The sequence below is a fragment of the Mya arenaria genome, chromosome 13 (assembly GCF_026914265.1).
Source record: "Mya arenaria isolate MELC-2E11 chromosome 13, ASM2691426v1".
Taxonomy (NCBI): Eukaryota; Metazoa; Mollusca; class Bivalvia; order Myida; family Myidae; genus Mya; species Mya arenaria.
In genome coordinates, this window is record NC_069134.1 from 34,388,242 (window position 1) to 34,409,154 (window position 20,913).

The 20,913-nt window shown below is 36.7% G+C and overlaps 1 protein-coding gene across 1 annotated transcript in view; it reads left to right on the forward strand.

Moving 5' to 3' along the window:
* The window catches only part of LOC128212837 (fibroblast growth factor receptor 3-like), a 34,439-nt gene that overhangs the window by 10,843 nt on the left and 2,683 nt on the right, over positions 1–20,913 (forward strand). The window contains exons 2-14 of the mRNA XM_052918183.1: positions 6,699–6,833; positions 7,878–8,015; positions 8,844–8,981; positions 9,234–9,371; positions 9,879–10,013; positions 10,678–10,812; positions 14,371–14,520; positions 15,026–15,210; positions 17,115–17,304; positions 17,775–17,885; positions 18,688–18,872; positions 19,252–19,365; positions 20,021–20,091. Coding sequence (XP_052774143.1) covers positions 6,699–6,833; positions 7,878–8,015; positions 8,844–8,981; positions 9,234–9,371; positions 9,879–10,013; positions 10,678–10,812; positions 14,371–14,520; positions 15,026–15,210; positions 17,115–17,304; positions 17,775–17,885; positions 18,688–18,872; positions 19,252–19,365; positions 20,021–20,091 — 1,825 coding nt within the window. The remainder of the gene's footprint in view (positions 1–6,698; positions 6,834–7,877; positions 8,016–8,843; positions 8,982–9,233; positions 9,372–9,878; positions 10,014–10,677; positions 10,813–14,370; positions 14,521–15,025; positions 15,211–17,114; positions 17,305–17,774; positions 17,886–18,687; positions 18,873–19,251; positions 19,366–20,020; positions 20,092–20,913) is intronic.

Below are 20,913 nucleotides of genomic sequence, written 5' to 3' on the forward strand. Positions count from 1 at the left end.
GCATTTTAACCATTTCATGGCTAACATCATTCGCATTTGAAAGAAAACAGGGCATATATTTAAACTAAATAAAAATGTGTTCATACCGTAACGATGAGGATACTACGATGCTTTCTATTCTTGGTAAATCCAAAATTGTCTTGTTTCATATCGTTCTGCCAGATAAATTGAAAATATATCCCTCACCATATAAATAATGGATGTCTTATTTTAAAACAGGTTATTTGCGGATATTTGTTTGAAATAGATATGATGGTGCATCATACTCTGTCATTAGTTCTTTACAAGGCCTCTTAATTTATTCATCGGGAATATAACACTTCGTCCACCACTTTTAGTACTTTGATTTATCACCCATTACATGGACGAACACAGTAGCCACCTATTAAATGATTGAAAAAAAAAACGTAGCGCGTTCTTATAAGATTAAATTTGTAGACGTTTTTCCCAGGCAATATTATTGGAATTCACAGAAAAAGATGCACTTAAGGAATCGACTTTATCATAAACATAATGTTCAAAATTTAGAATGTTGATGTTTTGAAAAAAATATTGAACACGATTTTATGTTGATAAAAGAGCTTGTCATATGCTACCAGAATAATGCGAAATTGTTTGAAACTGAGCTAAACTGTAATATAATTATCAAAACGTGCAGTATCGACACAAGTTAATCGCCTAGGTTAAACAAGTGTTTAATTGTTAGAAAAATCTAATCACTGTTGTTAATCAAAATCCTAAGTGATATTATGTTTTTGATTGTTTCTAAATTCTCTAGAATCTTGAATATTGTTTTCTTTGCTCTTTATCATATTTTAATTCACTATACATGGATAATATTCCTGCTTATGACTCATGTAATGTTATCTGCAATAAATAGGTTTTCTTAAATAATCGATAAAGCTGCACTTTACAGATTGATCGTTTTGACAACTATTTCATTTTTTGTCTTTGTCAGATCGCATTTGTTCATATGTCCGTTCAAAAATTGATGTATTTTTAATAAAAGCGTTAATAATGTTTTTTAAAAAAAATGACTTTTGTTCTGTAGATTTCCAAATAATTGGGATCTGTTCTATTGTGACATCTCTTATATGACTGAATAGAAGGCATTGCTGCCAACATCAGCTGATTCTGAGACAAAAACTAAAAGACAAGTCAAAATTGTCAATTTTCGAGGGTACAGCTTTAAACCAGCACTGACAGAACATGGAAATGAAAATACTCAAAATAGTGAATTTTGAATTATCTTATTCTTTTAAACATGCACTTTTACTCCCAAATTAATGCAATTGTTTTTATATTTTAAAATGATGAATAAATGTTGAAAACAATGGTTCTTATGAAGGATACCGGGTTTAATTTGAAAAAAAGGTGAATAAAACATGGTATTTCTTCTTTATGGGACTATAGTAGATCTTTTAGCACTCACCAATCATTTAATATTTATGCGTTTTTAGTTATTAAATACACGGTTACAATCTTGATATCAGTAATTAAAGTTTTCATACTTGCATCATTTAGTAAGTAGTTATAATGCACCAGTCATTTGTAACCACGCCCCCCCCCCCCCCAAGTCCGGGGAATAGCGGGGACTTTGACTTTCGGTCCAGCCAAGCCCGGGCAAAATCTCCGCCCTGCGGGGACGATCTGCTGGTTAAACCCCCGCCAAATGCCCTCGCACACAAGGGACCCTAGATAAGGCCAATTTCCTGCTATATTTGGCTATCCCCGGTATACCCCCGGACCTGGGGGGGGGGCGTGTTTACAATTGACTGGTGCATAAAGTTGTATCACTCAAAATTTATGTTTGTTATACATGTGTATGTATTGGTTTTGAATAAGAGAGACACTTTAAAAAACGTAACATATAGGTCTTTGTTGTTGGAGAGAAGTAGTTAAATCATATGAATCAATACCACCCTACGCGTGATTTCAGTTCTAGTAAACATGGAAAAAAAAATGACTTATCAGTTCATGGATTCAAAACATCTTAAATTATCTTCATATGCAATGCATTTACATAGACAACATATGGAAACAATCATTCTTGCAGTTCAGGCACTGAAAAAAACATAAACGCTTGAAATCAATTCATATGAAATAAACGAACTATGGAAACAATTTAAGTGTCACTCTTAATCAAAATCACAACATACACATTTATAACAAACATCAATTTTGAAGCTCAATTTTGACTAATATTTCTTTAAAGCTGCACTCTCACAGATTTTCCATTTTTATTTTTTGTCTTGGAAAGAGCAAATTCTTGGGTAAATATCTGTCAAACCAATGATATCAGATTGCTGACAAAAAATCAGATTGTAGAGTTTCATATTTCCATTCGAAAATTAATGTTTTATGGCCTAAACCGTTACTAACGGTTTAAGAATAATGCATAAAACATCAACAACTCAAATATAAAAATCTGCGGTCTAATTTTTGTCAGCAGTCTTATTTAACTGGTTTCAATGGATTTTTGCAAACATTGGCTCCTTCCAAGACAACAAAAATGTTGTCAAACGTTCAATCTGTGAGAGTGCAGCTTTAATTAATTACTAAATAATGCATTTATGGAAAATATTAATTACTGATAACAAGATTGTAACCGTGTATTTAATTGCAGAAAACGCAGAAATATTAAATGATTGGTATATGCGAACAGATTTACTGTGATCTACTATAGTCTCATAAGGTAGAAATACCGTTTTTATGCTCATTTCTTTCAAACTTAACTCGGTTACCTTCATAAGAATCATTGTTTTCGACATTTATTCATCCTTTTTGGATTATTAAAACAATATCATTAGTTGTGGTCAATCGGATTCAGTAGTAAAAATGCATCTTTAAAATTGCTCAAAATTGCACCACAGACTGCAACGTAATTAAACTCAGACACAAGACTCATTTATAGAATTACAGCAATTTGTAACAAGCCGAAGACAAGCGAAACGCTCACACCTATAAAGCTAAGGGTTTTTTTGGTGAGCACGGGATACTCGTGCTGCATACTGGGACAACACGTGGGGGCGTGGGTGGTGCGGGGAAGAGCGGCACCTGTTGTCGCATGTTGCTCTCTCGAGCTCTTGGCGAAAGATGACATGTGGGCGCTTCTTTTTAATTGTATCCGAATTCTAGGTCCTACGCGTACATGCAATTTGCGTCAGGGTGAAATTCACATTATATGATTCTTTATCTGATGTTTTGTTTGAATTTTGTCGTTCGCATTGAATTGCTTCCGGTACTTATAATGCTGGCTTGTTTTCCACTTGCACATGTATGGCAATTGGAACCATGCTTTCACACGCGATCGTGTGGTTGGTCGTTTAGTTGTTCGTTTGGTTGATCGTTTGGTTGATCGTTTGGTTGATCGTTTGGTTGGTCGTTTGGTTGGTCGCTTGGTTGATCGTTTGACTGGTCGTTTGGTTGGTCGTTTGGTTGATCGATTGGTTGGTCGTTTGTTTGATCGTTTGGTTGGTCGCTTGGTTGATCGTTTGGTTGGTCGCTTGGTTGGTCGCTTGGTTGGTCGTTTGGTTGATCGTTTGGTTGGTCGCTTGGTTGGTCGTTTGGTTGATCGTTTGGTTGGTCGCTTGGTTGATCGTTTGGTTGGTCGCTTGGTTGGTCGTTTGGTTGGTAGGTCGATTCGATGGTTGTTCGGTTGGTCAGTCAGTAAAATAATGGTTAAGTTGAAATGTACATAGGGAATAGATATCTACGTCTTAGTGCACAGGTGGCGGGGGGAGGCGGGGGTATGAATTTGTATACGGTCATGACCCCTTAAAGTTTTAAACATCAAACCATGACAGTGAATTATATACATTTTTATTGGGTTGCAATCATCAATAGAAAAGACTAACGTTTTCTTCCAATCGTTAAACGTGTTCTTCCCTTTTCTTTCACAAGAGCAGCTGTCTTGGCGGACAGATATCAATCAACATGGCTGCGGAGGGCTGACGGATATCTCTTATAATTTAATAGTGGTTACGATCTCTGACTTCTTGTTAGTCTTATGCGGAGTTCCTACCCTAAATAATATTACCGAGGTGGTTCCTATTTATGTTAACGATCTCGAAAATAAAAGAGGGTTTGGTATCCATCAAAAAGTTTGTTTACTGACATTTGGGGCTGTTTCTTTGTGGCGAGGAAGATAGATCGCATCCTCAGAATATGAACTTTCAATAATTAAGCAATTAATAATTTTGTGAAAAGAAAAAAAAACTAAGTGAGGAATTGCTATGACCGCAAAGATTTGTTGGAACGAATTGAACAAGTTTATCTCTCCTTTATATACGTATCAGTTTCGTCTTATTAAGGACAGTTTTGAAAACAACCTAGATTTACAGACAATGAAATTGCATATAGGCAATCATATAGTACTAGGCTTAATCATGAAGAATTTCGCAAAAGTTTTGCGGGTGTTTAAGGTCCGCCCAATGCCACTCATCCGAAACACAATCCCTGCGTCAAATTTTTCGTTGAACATGTGTCTGCCAATGAGGTTGTTTTCTAAGTCAGTTAGATGACCTGAATTAAAATCTTAATAATAAAGAAGAGGTCGTTCGCTACGCTCACTCAGCCCTTTCTTGTTCATTAAGATTTTAATTCATGTCAACTAACTATTACATAGACTAGTCCAAAAGTATACACCTATCTATGCTTCGCTCCACCTGGACCAGTTGAGACCGAAAACCGGGAAAATGACTTGTCAGATTTTTGTCAAAGGGTTTTTGATGTCCGGAACAACCATGAAAGTAACGGTTTTGGAACATTTTCCTGCTCCATGAGTACGATTTAGACAACACCATAAGCATGTTGTCTAGATCTTCTGTTTGTACCGGCCACCCCACCCGACCACCACCACACGATGGTGGCTAAACATTGATAAGACTACAATCTACATTTTTAGCCAACGAAATTGAACAGGCATACATTAAGTGCTAGACATGATCATAAAGGATTTGAACTTCCATGAGTGTTTAAACGTCCGTCAATTGTCACTCGTCCAATACACACTCCCTGCGTCAGATTGTGCATTGACAATGTATCAGCCAATGAGGTTGTATTCTAAGTCAGTTAGATGACCTGAAGTAATACGCTCAATGATTAAGAATTTACTTCATGTCATCTTACTATTACATGGTGCATACCGTTGCATTACGAGACCCGTACGGGCAGGTAAACGAGCCCATTTGTTTCACCACTATGTCATAGTAAGATGGTATGAAGTAACATTTTAACGGTCAAGAATGGGCGGTGTAAGCGATAAATCTTTATGTATTAACGAAATAATGCATTTATGGAAAATATCAATTACTGAAAACAAGATTATAAGCGTGTGTTATTGCTGAATACACACAAATATCAAACGATTGGTGAGTGCTAAAAGATTAACAGTGATAAACTATCGTCTCGTGAGGTAGAAATACCTAGTTTTCTACACCTTTCTTTCAAATTCAACACTGTGCCCTTCATAAGAACTATTGTTTTCGATATGTATTCAACCTTTTGGTAAATTATAACAATTGTATTAATTGTGGTATAACTGATTTGGGAGTAAGAGTACATCTTTAATGATTGCCTTTCAGCAATTTAATTGGCTGAAAATGTAGGTTGTAATCTAAGCCTTATTGGTGTTTAAATGACCTACTCTTTTGAAAATTGCTAAAAGAACTGCCGCCTATGAAACGATATACCATTTGAAGGTTTTTCGAGCATTGAATGATCGTGGCTTTTGGAAAGCCAAAAAAAAACATGAAGCTAATTTCGAACCAAGTGTACTTTTTGCAATGGTTCACATGAACCGCCCAATTAAAGCTTAGCTTTGAAGTGCCGACAAATTACCCTGCGATTCAAAAAGGCATTATGATCGCGTTTTTATATGCAGTTAGACGAGAACGTTTGCATAGTTTATTTGCTAAAAGTAAAGACATTAGAAAATGCCTAACGGATAGTTGACCGACCTTTGGACAGGAGTATGTTTGGTTTGTACGGACGGACGGACGGCACATATACAAATTCTTATTATCACCAGTGTTTCTCGTTTGATTAATACCCTTATTACACACGTATATTTCATTATACGTACAAGTGTTACGGCCCTGTGATACCATAGGGGGTGGGTGTACACCCCACTCTATGGGGTGGGGTATACCCCCCTCCGCGTTGCGTATCAAATACTCCTTCATTTTCTATTCGATTTCTGCGTAACAATTATTGAAATCATTTCGCGAGTTGTATGCCATATTTTCAGATACAACGTAGCGCGTACCACCATATTGAGTTCCGGGTACTCCTTTGAATTGATTTTCGGGTACTCCTTTGAATTGAATTCCGGGTACTCCTTTGAATTGAGTTCCGGGTACTCCTTTGAATTGATTTTCGGGTACTCCTTTGAATTGAGTTCCAGGTACACCTTTGAATTGAGTTCCGGGTACTCCTTTGAATTGATTTTCGGGTACTCATTTGAATTGAGTTCCGGGTACTCCTTTGAATTGATTTTCGGGTACTCCTTTGAATTGAGTTCCGGGTACTCCTTTGAATTGAGTTCCGGGTACTCCTGTGAATTGATTTTCGGGTATTCTTTTAATTGAGTTCCGGGTACTCCTTTGAATTGAGTTCCTGGTACTCCTTTGAAAGCCCCTTCGGGCTCAGTCTCAACGTAAACATTTGCATCCCTGAATGTTACTTGTCTGTTACAGCCTTATGCCTTAACGGTGTGGGACAGTGCGGTCAAGGTCACACGTGTGGGGAGCACTGTCGGTCAGGATGTGAAACGGACGGACGGTGCACTGGCGGCTGCGTGGCTGGCTGGGACGGGGAATTTTGTGATAAAGGTACACATCGGTTAACAGCTAATAAACAGACCAGAATTTTTTGAACTCTAAACAAACAGATTAGAGGCGAATATTTATACATTATCAAAATCAGTTGTATGTGTGTCTAAGTGTTTATGATGTTATATTTAGAGCTATGCTTGATAACTTAAGATGTTCCGATGCTCAATAACAATCGAGAATTGATTGGTTGGGGCTGAAATCGCCGACAATCGATTGTAGTTGGTCAAAATCGATCATCCATTTTATCGGTGCTTTGTTTCTCTTTTTTCCTGTCGTTATTTGAATTCGGTTAGTATCTGCAAATTTTCTCCTTTGAGTTCATTTATTCATTCGAAAGTGTTCGATTATTATCTTCAACAATATGGCTAAATGTAAAACAAACGAACATTTTGAGTGATAATCCTCAAACTACTTACAACATAATGCTATTATGGAAAATATTAATGACTGATTACAAGATTGTAACCATGTGTTTTATAGCTGAACACGCACAAATATTAAATGACTGGTGTGTCCTAAACGATTTTCAGTGATCAGCTTTCGTCTCATAAGGTAGAAATACCATGATTTTTGCACATTTCTTTCAAATTTAACCCAGTGTCTTTTGTAGGAACCATTGTTTTCATCCTTTTTGGTAAATTAAACAATTGTATTAATTGGGGTACATCATTTTGAGAGTAAGAGCGCATCTTTAAAGGCCTAGTTTAAGGAATGTTTGGCATGAAAATCCCCTGCTGTGCATCTTCTGCTAATTACAGTGGTGTCACAGTAGGGTCCAATTTCCTGTATATTGGTTTATTGGCTCAGGGCCATTTAGGGTCCAATATTACAATGAAACCTCCAAAACTGCACAGCAAGATACTCAAATTGGAGATCTGATAAGAGGGATCAAGGCAAGAATTTTAAGATCTATACACAGTGGTTGTGTACTATACCCCGATTTGTGTGTGTGTGTGGGGGGGGGGGGGCACTGATAGAAGGCTTAAACTAGGCCTTTAACTAGTGAGAACCATTATCAAATGTACCAGTTGGCTCATTCAGCATGTCGTGAGTATCAGTATGGCGTCAACTGTCAACAGGCGTGTGGTCATTGCAAAAGTGACAAGATATGTGACGTCATTGATGGCACGTGCCCGGGAGATTGCGAGCCGGGCTTCACAGGGGAACGCTGCGACCAAGGTAAGTGAACATCTTGAAACGTAATACGTTTTTACTTGAAACACAGCACATTTGACAATAAACCTTTATTTGATTTCAACAAAGGTTTTAAACGTGTTGACGATGAAATAAAGTTTATATCTAACGTTAGCTAAGTCACGGCAAAAAACCCAACTAACATTAAAGATCAGGGCTGTGTTTTCATGAGGCTGTGGGAGGGCGGGGGTCAAAACATCTCTTATTAATATGCATAATTTTGTAAGAACAATTGTTATATATATATATTAAACAAAAATATGGATTTTAAACATGCTTCCTATTTTAAGTACAGCTTAACCATCTTTTCAATTTAAACAAATCAAGTCCAGTCGAACCCCGTTGGCTCGAACTCGTTTTGCTCGATTTCCTCGTTGGCTCGAATTGAATGTTAAGGACCGATCTTTTAACACTGAACGTAAGTTTTCCCGCTTGGCTCGAATTTTCCGAGGTTCGAGGTATTTTCGCCGGTCCCAAGTAGTTCGAACCATCGGGGTTCGACTGTATGCAATTTCCTTCAAGCATCATTGCAACCAAGAACCATTCATTTCATGTTGCTAATTTGTACATTAGGATATTCTAGCAGCTGTATGTAAAAACACAAGTTGTTAAAGTTATACGAAATATATTCAAAAGATGTTTGTCATTTAAATTAACATCTTGTAAAAACTTAAAATCACGTTGCTTTGATCTGTCAATTACGCCATGATGTCGATGTTATCAAAGATACGATGTTTCGTTGTTATTGATACGAGTAAAACTGTACGGCGTCAACGTTGACGTCTATGAATACTATGTTGCCTCTATTTCCAGCGTGTACGGCGTTCACATTCGGGGATCGCTGTGAAGGCCTCTGTGGTCATTGCCGGAACGGGAAGGCGTGCAATATGGTTACGGGCGCATGCGTGAATGGATGTGCGCTCGGTTACACTGGAAATAGGTGCGATGAAGGTGGGTCTTGAGTGCGCTATTGATCCTAGACGTATTCGACATATCGAACTTCTTAATTAAAACCATTTGTCTGACATTTATTTTATTTTCAAAATTACTTTAATTATATATATATATAAATATTTATATTGTTGGTCAAAACCTGGAGCATACAATATGCTTTGCAAAACATATTACGGACAATTATACAGGTCCTTGCAAATGAGGACGGTTTAACAAACTGTCAAGGTGAAATTCAAATCATTTTTCCAGTGTGCTCGAACAGAACGTTTGGACTAGATTGCACGGGTCGGTGCGGCCATTGTAGCGGAGGCGACAAGTGTGACCACGTGACAGGCGGCTGCGCGGAGGGCTGTGACCCGGGATGGACGGGAGACAAATGTAACATAGGTAGGAGGATTTCTGTTCTTGAGATGTTGATTAAATCAATTAAATAAGCGGCTTTTTTAGCTGAAGCGGCACGTGCAACCAGATGGCAGACGTATATAAGGGACTGTGACGCGGGATGGACGGGTGTGTTTTGAGGTGGGAATGTTTGGTTCAACGAAGTAATACACAGTGAGGCGCAGTGTGGCAGGAGTCTTCACGGAGGGGCCGCGACTGGGATGGACAGGCTACATATAGTGTAACATAAGGATGGTTTTGTTAATGAAAAAATATATCAGCGAAACTTGCGCCGTGTGACATGCGCCTCCACATCGTGATGCAACCCAACATGGACGGTCGAGTCAGTAACATGCTAAGCAGAAGCACGTGTTTATATACTTCATTTAAAACAATCATTTCCTTTTCGAAACTGGTTTTTACTGTTGTCCAAATATTATATCTTAAAACCATTCACCGTAACAGAAACAAAATTCTGAAAGAATGGTCCTAAAATATAAATACAATCTTCAGAGTGCAGCCAGGGTTGGTACGGACAGGAGTGCGACTTCCACTGCGGTCACTGTATTTCCGGCACCTGTCACCCTGTCACGGGCATCTGCAACTCCGGATGTATGGCTGGCTGGGCTGGACACACGTGCAGGACACGTAAGTAACGTCGATTATTATATCGTCCTTTTAACATGTATATCTTGTGCTGATTTTACAACGTCTGAATAACTGGGAAAAAGTGGATTTTATATATTATCATTCAAGGTATATTTGAAGGTTTAGTTGGTCTCCTTGTGTCGGTGTCCATCTCTTGTCATTCAGGGGAACGTTTTATGTCATCTCAAATAGAACACAAAGGATTGTTTTCTACCCAAGATTCGTTAACCGATTATATTTATCTTAACAAACGAGCTAAAATAAAGTCTTATAAATATGACAAACAATATTGATTTTAGACCAGATTCAGTCTACAAAAACGGACATACCATTACATACTTTGAGCCAATATCGCGTATTCCCGGGGCAGTGATTATGAATAGTCTCAAGTCTGAGTCCAGACTATAGACTCAGTAATTTTATGGCAAAATTCAGTTCATTGTAACTTTCCTTGAAGCAAAGCATTGGCAGTGAAAATTGCTGAAATATATTACTATGTGAGTGTTGCACTAACATTTACATATATAATAGAAATGGAATAAATATGATTTTTTTTGTTCCTTCATAAAAAAGCTTTTCTGAGTCTGAGTCTAGACTTGGACTTGAGACTGTTCGTAATCATGGCCCAAGTCTTCCCATACCAGTGCTTTATCTCCGTTTCCAGCTTGCACAGTAAGCCGCTATGGGGAGGACTGTGTACGCACGTGCGGTCAGTGTAAGGGCGGGCTGTGTGACCGTGCCACGGGCCTCTGTACGCACGGATGTAGACCCGGATACGAGGGACTCCTCTGTCAGGATGGTAAGTAGACAGAGTGTTTTAATTATTGTTATATTGATGGATCTCTGCTCCGAAACATGTGTCGGCCTGCCTATTAGGGGCCTCTCTTTCATACGTGTAGTGTTCACCGACAGGGGCTTCTCTTTGAAGTGTGTGTTTTGTATTATTATCCGTTACTCTAAAAGAAAAAGACAATTCTTTGTATTACATGAAATAAATAAATAAATATTTTCCGGAAATGACAGAAAAGCGAGTAATCTAATCGTTATACAAGTAAGTCATTACTTAGACATAATTAAACATAAACATAATATAAGCGCATCCGAGACCCTAGAAGTTGCTTGCATCGAGGAATAATTAGGACCCGTAAGTAACTTAAGTGACAGCGAAAGCTCCAGTTTTCAAAAAGCGTCACAATTTTTCCAGAGACTCCAAAATTAAAATACGTTTTTAGCCCTCCCCTACGAAAAGAATGCAAATTAAACATATCATGCTTAGACAAACTATTATTATAACATTTTAGGGTAAAATGTGGTAAATTTACTTGACGGGTTCACAAGGGACGGGTTTAGGTCAGAGGCCCGTTTCAATATAGGTCTTGGTTGGATCCAAGACCGATGTAGCTAGTCGGATAACTTGTTATTAATAGCTGACCAATAGAATTGATAAGATCAATGATGCGAGTCCGTAAGATTGACTTATGTTGAATATTGAATACCACCCTAGGTCTTATTCATTAAGATATTTTCTATTTACGACTAAAAGGTGGAAGCAATAATCAAACATGATGAGTCATCACTTTAACAGTTGTTGTTAGCTTCAAGTATTGTAATACTGATGATGTTGTTGGTAGCGGTGATTATTTGTGTTGGTATAGATGGTTATGGCGGTGGTATGCTGTGTTGAATTCCGCATTCATCAGAGGTTGATAATTTAACATAAATTTAGCATAGCATTATAAATTTTTGTGTACGCGAATGGCTTGGTTGAATTCTGCATTGATATTTATCAGAATAAATATGCGCAATGCAAAGCACTCAAAATACCTCACAATATAATATATATCACTCAAAAGTCAATTCAAAATTAAATTGAAATATTTTCACATGAACTATGTTAAATTTGTAGACATACATCTTTAATATCTTTTTAAAATATGTGTCATTTACGAGATTTGCAAATTGATGAAAAGGATTTCAATTTACAAGCTTTTTTGTGAAAAAAAAACACTACGTCTTTTTAGACTTAATCTTAAATTCACTCTAGTTTTTTTACAATAAACAGTCAGTTGATATTCAGATTCACATTTTCACATTATTACTAACTTAAAGTCGTGGATGAATGTTTTTACATATGAAAAAAGGTAAAGAAAAAACAGCATTGGTGTGTTTTGTAATTTTTAGATGTGATTTCGACATATAACTGATATGTTCATTTGCTTTTTGAACAGAGAATCATCAGGACATCAGTCTCGTACACCAGAGTGATGATTCTATACACTAGATTTATCATGATCAAACTTCTGGTGAATGAGAATGCAGAACATATACACGATAAATTAAAAATATAAAAAAAGGTTATCGTACAAAGAATTTAAGCTACAAAGTATAGAGCAGAATTGTTTGTTTCAGTGTAAGATCGTAATATCTTTTACCTAGTTCGCACCAAAAACTATATTTCATTACCGACGTTAAAGCTGCACTCTCACAGATTGGCCATTTTAACAATTTTTTGATTTTTTGTCTTGGAAAGAGCAAATTTTGCGTTAGTATAAGATCGTATATTTTCATATTTCCGTTCGAAAATTCATGTTTTATGGCGGTTTAAGAAAAATGCATAAAACATCAATTTTTGAACTTATACATAATAATCTGCGATCTGATTTTTTGTCAGCAGTCTTTATAACTGGTTTCCATGGATTTTCGCAAATATTGGCTAGTTCCAAGACAAAAAATAAAAAAGTTGTCAAAACGTTCAATCTGTGGGAGTGCATCTTTAAGTTGCCACGAGTGATATATTTGCTTTTGGTGTTAATTGTTGAAGAATTGCGATTTATACTGAATTCAACATCTTTTATTTATTGTATGCCTAAGAAGGATATGAAATTACAATTAGTTGTAGGTTTTCAGAAAAGCCAGCAAAATTCTATGCGAACGTAACATCGTTTCGGAATGACGTCATCGTCCCTGCCCTGTGCGCGCTGAAGTTTGTTTTGGACATAAGAACGGGCTTAAATTTCAAAACAGTTCACAAAACAAATTGATATTTTCACTTTATGAGACAGAATCAATTTAACTTCACTGATAAACATCTATAAACAACCGGAAAGCATAATTATAATACATTTGAATAATTCGTTGCCACCAGAGACAAAATCAGTTCACAGTTAATAATAGATAAAATGAAATTTATGCTTTAAATGAGTTTTCCTATATCTATAGAATAACCATCAATAATGTTTGCGTATTTAAAAGTACCGTGCAATAGATATATCTCAAAGACATCCATAGAGTTTAATGTGTTATTTAAATGAAAACGTCCGTGTGTTTCTGCTCTAGCTGCAATGTAAGTCGAACCTCGTTAGCTCGAACTCCCAGGGGCCGGCGAAAATACCTCGAGACTCAAAAAAAATCGAGCCAAGCAGAATTGCTTACCTTTCGTATATATACAGATCGGTATTTATCATCCAGTTCGTACCAACGAATAATTCGAGTCAAGCGAGTTCGAGCCAACGTGGTTAGACTGTACAGTATATGATTTTCACTAAATATATGTCAATGCTGAATGGTATTCGGCTAAGCGTTGTAAACTATTTGTTTTACTTCATTCATTCATTTGAAAATTTTTACACGAAAATAGGATTTCTAAATTTTCGACTTTTTTACGAAAACCTAGAATGAGTCAAGTCTTAGAACGCGCACATTCATTGTAATACAAGATTATTTTTTGAGCCATGGGAATATCGTAAAAAACGAACATTCCGGTTAATTCGGTAATCTATGGATATAATATCTCTTAATATGACACCTGATAAACCGGATTTACCACACATTACTCAAGTAGATAAAAATAAACTAGAAAGAATAAGAACTCAGCGGTCTACAAATTATCCAGAACTGTTTAGATTGTTATCGTTCGTTTTTTCTCTGGAACATACGTGAGTATCAAAGCGTGTGTATCGTTTTTTTTTACTTATTGCTATTTTAGCTAGCTCCGCTCATGCTATATAAAATAAAAACTATGTTTTAAGGGCCTTCCACATTGCGAAAGAGGGTGGAGAAGGCCTCAAATTAAACCGTTTCAGAAGTGGTTGTTTTATTTAGGTTTGAGGACCAAGTTTTTTCAAGGGTATAGCATACTTCCTTTGCAAAATGTTAATTGAGCAAATTTTACAAAGAAAGATTATATCAGGTTTTGGCGCAAAAAAGCGTTTGCGGTTTCTTTGGGAAAAGTCTGTCGACATTATATATATGTTTTGTGTCAAATTGCTTCAGTCCTAAAAGATCAAGGCACACATGTGTCATGTTTATGCATTAATGGTCGGATAGCTGGTATAAAATAAATCGTTGTATGCTGCAGAATGCGAGGACGGGCGGTACGGAAGTGGCTGCGGTATGAGCTGCGGACAGTGCTGGGAGGGGGCACCATGTAACCGGTCCACGGGCGTTTGTGACACCGGATGTGAGTCTGACTGGGAGGGACGCTTTTGCACGCAGAAGAAACCGGGAGGTGAGTGATAGCATTAAAATGTCATCTGGCTGTTGATTTTAAGCTGCACTCCCACAGATTAACAGTATTGAAAAAAAATGTCTTGGAATGAGCCAATTACTGCGTAAATATCTGAAAACCAGTGATATAAGACTGCTGAGTGCTGACAAAATATTTAAGCGCAGTTTTTTATTATATTAACGTTCGAAAATGAATGATTTATGGCTAGAAGCGTTACACCAACGCTTTAAGAAAAATGCATTAAAAATATTTTTGAATATAAATATGAAACATGCAATCTGAATATTTGGCAGCAGTCATATATCTCTCCATGCATTTTCGCAAATAATAACATGTCCAATCGTTCAATCCGTGAGAGTGCGGCTTTAATGTGGAATTAAAAAGCGTCGTGAATGTCCTCATGTGTGTGTTGCCCATGAATAAAAAGCATTTTACCAACTGTAACATTTCAAAGTATATTGTGCGCACATTTCAATTGCTTATAAAATTAATTGTCTTTTTTCAGACAACCTGATCTTCACAAACCATGTAGAGACCGCAGACTCCGCCCTCAAGAAGCCCTCAACAGTCTCCCTTCTGGTCGTCATAATTGTGCTCCTATTTATCGCCTTCACTTCAACCATGGTCTACTTCATCTGTATCCGACCGCGACAGACCGATATAGCCCATGAGCTGACCCGTCTAGCATCGGTAACATTGCATGACACGCATGAAGGATTTGTACAGGTTAATGCATCATACTGTCATTTAGATTTGGATGTTGTTGGTGTTGTTTTTCATTATGATGTTACCGTTGGAAATGGTGTAGCTTCTGTGGCTACTACTTCTACTTCTACTACTACTTCTACTCTTGATGTGGTGTTGACGATGACGACACTGACGACAACGACGACGACAACGAAGACAACGATGATGATGATGATGATGATGATGATGATGATTATGATGATGATGATGATGATGATGATGATGATGATGATGATTGATCATGATGACGACGACGATGACGATGATGATGATGATGATGATGATGATGATGATGATGATGATGATGATCATGATGATCATGATGATCATGATGATCATGATCATTATCATGATGATGATAATCATGATCATGATGATCATGATCATGATAGAGATCATGATAGCGATCATGATATTAAAATTAATTATTATGAATATGATGAACCTGTCAAAATTTCAGTTTCATTTTGAATTCTTCTGAATAAAAATAATGTCGAGTAAATATGTTTATGGTCTTTTAATATCAAATTTTGAAATGTAATAAAAATGAAATAAACATGCCAAATTTACTACATTTCCCACTCATTTAAAGTAAAATATTATCATTGAAAACAAAAATCATAATTTAAGTGAAATTTAGGAGTTTTTGTATGACAAAAATGAGTACAGCCTTCAAACATTTCATTAAACGATGATAAAGTGTGATCGTATGATTATGTTGAAAAGTTGAGGGTTTTTTTTATAAATATTTATTTATAAATGAGTAATTTTATTTGACGAAAACAACTGAAGCGTTGTATTACTGCGACAGTTGCAGTTATTTTGTGATAGATATAACGTCTTTGTAGATCGTTCACAGCACGTTTATTCTATTCGGAACACCACGGCCATTTTCCATCGAAAACAACCTCGGATGAATTCGGAACTCTTTTTCCATTTTTCATAGAAAACAACCTCGGATGCATTCGGAACTCTTTTTCCATTTTCCATAGAAAACAACCACGGATGTATGCCGGTACGCCGGTACATCAGTAGAAGTAGTTCGTTAAATTTTAAATAATAGTATTGATTAATTGTAGTTTTTAACGCGTACTTAGTATAAATAAGTTTAAATTGATATCCCATTGAAGTGTATAATTGCATAAATAATTGGATGCATAAGAGTAAAGTTATTAAGTTTAACTGCTATATTGAAATTATTACGCGACATACGGCAGCGTAGTTAGAGGTGAAGATTTCTGACATTGTGAGCCGTCCATGTACATCCGAGATTGGTTTCGATGGAAATTGGCCGAAGTTTCCCGAATGATTTTAACTCATGTTCTAGTCCTTAGTGATATAGTTTCTGCTGCAAGGGGCCATTTAAGAGACTATTTGAGTTTTTTCAATCCAAGTCAGTCAGTAAATTTTAAAAAGCGTTACAAACGCTTTTCCTTAAAAAATTGTTGCAATATGTTAAAAGCATTTTGTTCACATTTCACATCAAATGATTTTGTTCTATTCCCAATAAAACGTGAACGATCCCCTATAGCTGTGTTACACTTATTAACTGTACGTAAACTGACTCAATCTTAACGAAATTATACTATCATACTGTTACTTGAATGTACAGTCGAAACTCGCTATGCCGAATTTTGTTATCTCGATTTTATGGTCATATCGAACTTTGTTCGACCCTTTTTAGTTGAGTTATACACTTTTTTTAATTCGGTTATATCGAATGTTCGTTTTCTCGAAGTATGTCCAGAGGGTCTTATGACTTCGACATAGCGAGTTTTGACTGTACTTGATTCTTGAAAGGATCACTTTTTCGGAAATATAACTGTATCATTCATGTTCGTCCCCAGGTAAGAAGCAATGATGATGCAGAGCCGCATCTTTACGAGCAAGTACAATGCGGCCCATGGGAAATCACAAAAGCCAACCTAGTCCTGACTTCGGACCGTTTAGGACAGGGCCAGTTTGGACAGGTCCGGAAGGCATATCTTAAGAATATACGTAGCCATGATGTACCTGTGGCAGTCAAATCATTAAAAGGTATAACTTATGTTTTTATCTATCTAAATACTCTATAATGTATGTTTCATTTGATATACAGTCGAACCCCGTTGACTCGAAAATCCAGGGACCGGCGACAATACCTCGAGCCTCGGAAAAAATTCGAGCCAAGCGGTAATGCTTACGTTCAGTATAAAGAAATCGGTCTTTAACATTCAGTTGAGCCAACGAGTAATTCGAGCCAAGCGAGTTCGACCCAACGGAATTCGACTGTATTGGAAATAATTTGGCAATATACATGGGCCGGAACTATTAGACTACCTTTCAAACGCTTGGCGCTTTACTCCTACTTGATCTTCGAACATAATGTATGTACAATTTATCATTACCGTGTAAGCCGTTTTAAAATTAAAACTAAATCCGACTTTAGAGTCATTGGAACTTTGAACTGATCTTCTTTCTTAACGAAAATTCCGTTTGGAATATCAAACGCGCTCACCACATTTCAGTGAACGCCTCCGAGAAGGACAAAACGGACTTCATGAATGAGCTGATGATTCTGAAGAAAGTTGGCCACCATCCGAACGTCGTGTGCCTCGTCGGCTCCTGCAATATCGGAGGTGAGCGTGGTATCAGTCATTTGGAGATGAACGTAGATTTCAGTCAATTTCAGGTGAACCGGGGTATCGGGTCTGAACTCTTGGGGTGAAACGGGGTATCAAACTGGATAGGCAATTTGGCAGGGGTATCATTAATAAGGAGGAGAATGCTATATTTAGAGACAGCGTTTTGCTAAAGTACACGCAGTTATGAGAGATAGGAATTCAGTAAAAGTAGCCATGATTCTGACACTTGCTGGGAATGTTCATATTGGTGTCAGCGGAAGAAATCAAACTTCAAAACAACACTTTCCACCTTGGAACTATAAGGGCGGTAAAGGGATTAGACACCAGATGATACAATTGCAAGAAAAAAAGAAAATTGTCAAAAGCTTACATAAATTTGACATCGTTGTGAACAATGCTTTGAATCCTACTTATACATTACATCGCTTACGACACATGCATCTTTAGCAGGTTTTGCGCATTTTTCCAAATTCGAAATTTACTGGGGTTGTCTACCACGTAAATCCCAGTAAGTTTAAAAATAGTGTCGGTATATTTATTTGTACTCATAAACGGATATGATTTAAACTGGGAAACCATTATGAGCTATTTGAAACGGGGAAACACAGATAAGACAGCAACACAATTGTTGCGTTTATTATTTCAACTATGTAAAGTGATGTATTATCGGCCGCATACCAGCTGGCATTGACAATTCTAGATTTGTTTTTGGGAAATACTGTATTTGCCGATTTTTGGACCATATGGTGTGTAGCCCCTTTAACATGTTAGTTACGTTGATATTCTACATTTTCAGGAACAATGTACGTTGCAATGGAGTTTTGTCCCCATGGTGACCTGCGCACGCATCTTCGGGAGTGCCGGAAGCGGAAACAGAAGCTGTACAGCAATGTTCAAAACCAGAATCAACTGTCGTACTCACAGATGCTGAAGTTTGCTCTGGATGTGGCCAGTGGAATGTCCCACCTAGCTGATAGACAGGTAACCATGCTCTGTAACATATTTTTAGGAAAAGATACTTGGTAATATGATTTTTTTACGTGAATGCCGTAGTTGGTGCTAAAAGGCTAAGGTTGTATACAGCAAAGGCATCCCAGTCAATCATCGTTTCGATTAAAAAGATTCCGTATTATCCATGAGTTACGAAACATGCCCGTATCAGTCTAAAACAGGAAGTAAGCCCTCGAAACTCCCCGAAAGTTTCCTTTGAAATGGTTTAAGATATATGTACCGATATCTTTTTTATGAAACGTTATTCCGGCAAATTATGTGGATGTATCACATTTACCGGTGGTTTTGTAATGACTTTCACACAACGTCAAGTCTTTATTGGCAGTAACTTACGTATGTTTTATTTCAGATTATTCACCGCGACCTTGCAGCAAGGAACGTTTTACTAGATGACAAATTCGTGGCTAAGGTTGCTGATTTCGGCTTGTCAAAGAATGATGATACCTACGTGAAAACTACGCGGGTATGTTTCCTGCTTTTTAAAAGCATTTTTGGTCACTTCAAAAGTTGCACTTGTAGCTATAAAGAATTTATTAGTCATTCTGGCCTAAATTTCTTGAACAATCTTCTTATAAGCACATTATTTTTGTTTTGGTAAAATACGAGTTATACAGCCGAAATTCGCTATGCCGAAGTCGTTAAGACCTCGGGAATTACTTTGAGGTTACATTCCATGTAACCGGAATACAATAAGAGTTTAACTAAACCCAACGCATTCGGAAAAGTTCGACATAAACAGAGCATCGAGATAACAGAGTTCGACATAGCGAGTTTCGACTGTATTCTCATATTGAACGGATCTGGGACTTGAACGGGAAACTTTCATTATGATTTTTTTGCGATAAACTAGTTTCTATTCTGTAAAATCAGTTTTAAGCAAGTAATTTTGGTAATTGAAATAAGATACTTAAGCTTATAACGCTGAAAAATGTTCGAGAAATTTGGGCCTGTTTACTGAAAATGGTCATTCAAATAAGCCTAGGTAAAATATATTTATTATTGTATATATCATGTATGCTGCTAGAAAATTAAGACAGAGACATATTTATGTTAGTCAAATTTACAGTGTAATTTAAAGATTTGTGCCGTGATTTAATATTGTCAGTGTATGTTTTCAGTCGAAAGTTCCAGTGCGGTGGTTAGCGTTGGAGTCCATATTTAGCAACACTTATACCATACAAAGTGATGTGTAAGTAGTTTGACCACAGAAACTTGAAGTTTTAACTTACCATGCCATGCCCACAACTCATAGAAAACATGACTCATATTATATGGATATGCGCGTATGTGTATTTTTTAAGCTTAGGCCTAACACAAAACTAAATTTGGTTCGGGTTACCCGAGCCTACCTTCGAAATAGGCGCCAACCCTAGTGTTTTTATAGTCAGTTGGTATTTTTTTTTAAAGTAAGTGTGTGTTTTAATATGTATATATATGTATACAAAGCCTAATAAAAATATAGAAATTAGTAAAGCCTACCTACCCTACCTTTTTTTAAAGGATGTAAGCCTGGCCAAACTATTTATTGTTTAGGCCTAAGCAAATAAGCTAGTCATTTTCTCATGCCATTTACGATAATGTTATTTTTTATGCCTGATAGCATCATATTAATTCGGTATTACTTGAAAGTTTACTACTTATTCTAATAAAAAAACAACATTACCAACATAATGTTTTAGTTGATACATATTTTGTAAACTCATAATGATTAATAAGAGAAAGTCATAAAGATTCTACAATATATGTTCCAATTAACTGACTAAGTTTATAACCAGTTTTTAGCAGGCGGGGAACCAAATTATGACGTCATGTCTGTCAAAATGTATAGATGCAAATCTTAAATATAGCTTATAACTTAATGAAGGCCGTTGAGCGTATTCAATGACAGGGAATTCAGGTAATTAAACTAACTACTGGAGTTGAAGTAACTTCGGTTTTTATTTTAATATTTTGTAATCTTTAAAGTAAAAAAATAATATGGGGTCACCAAGCATTGAAAATTCATATACAT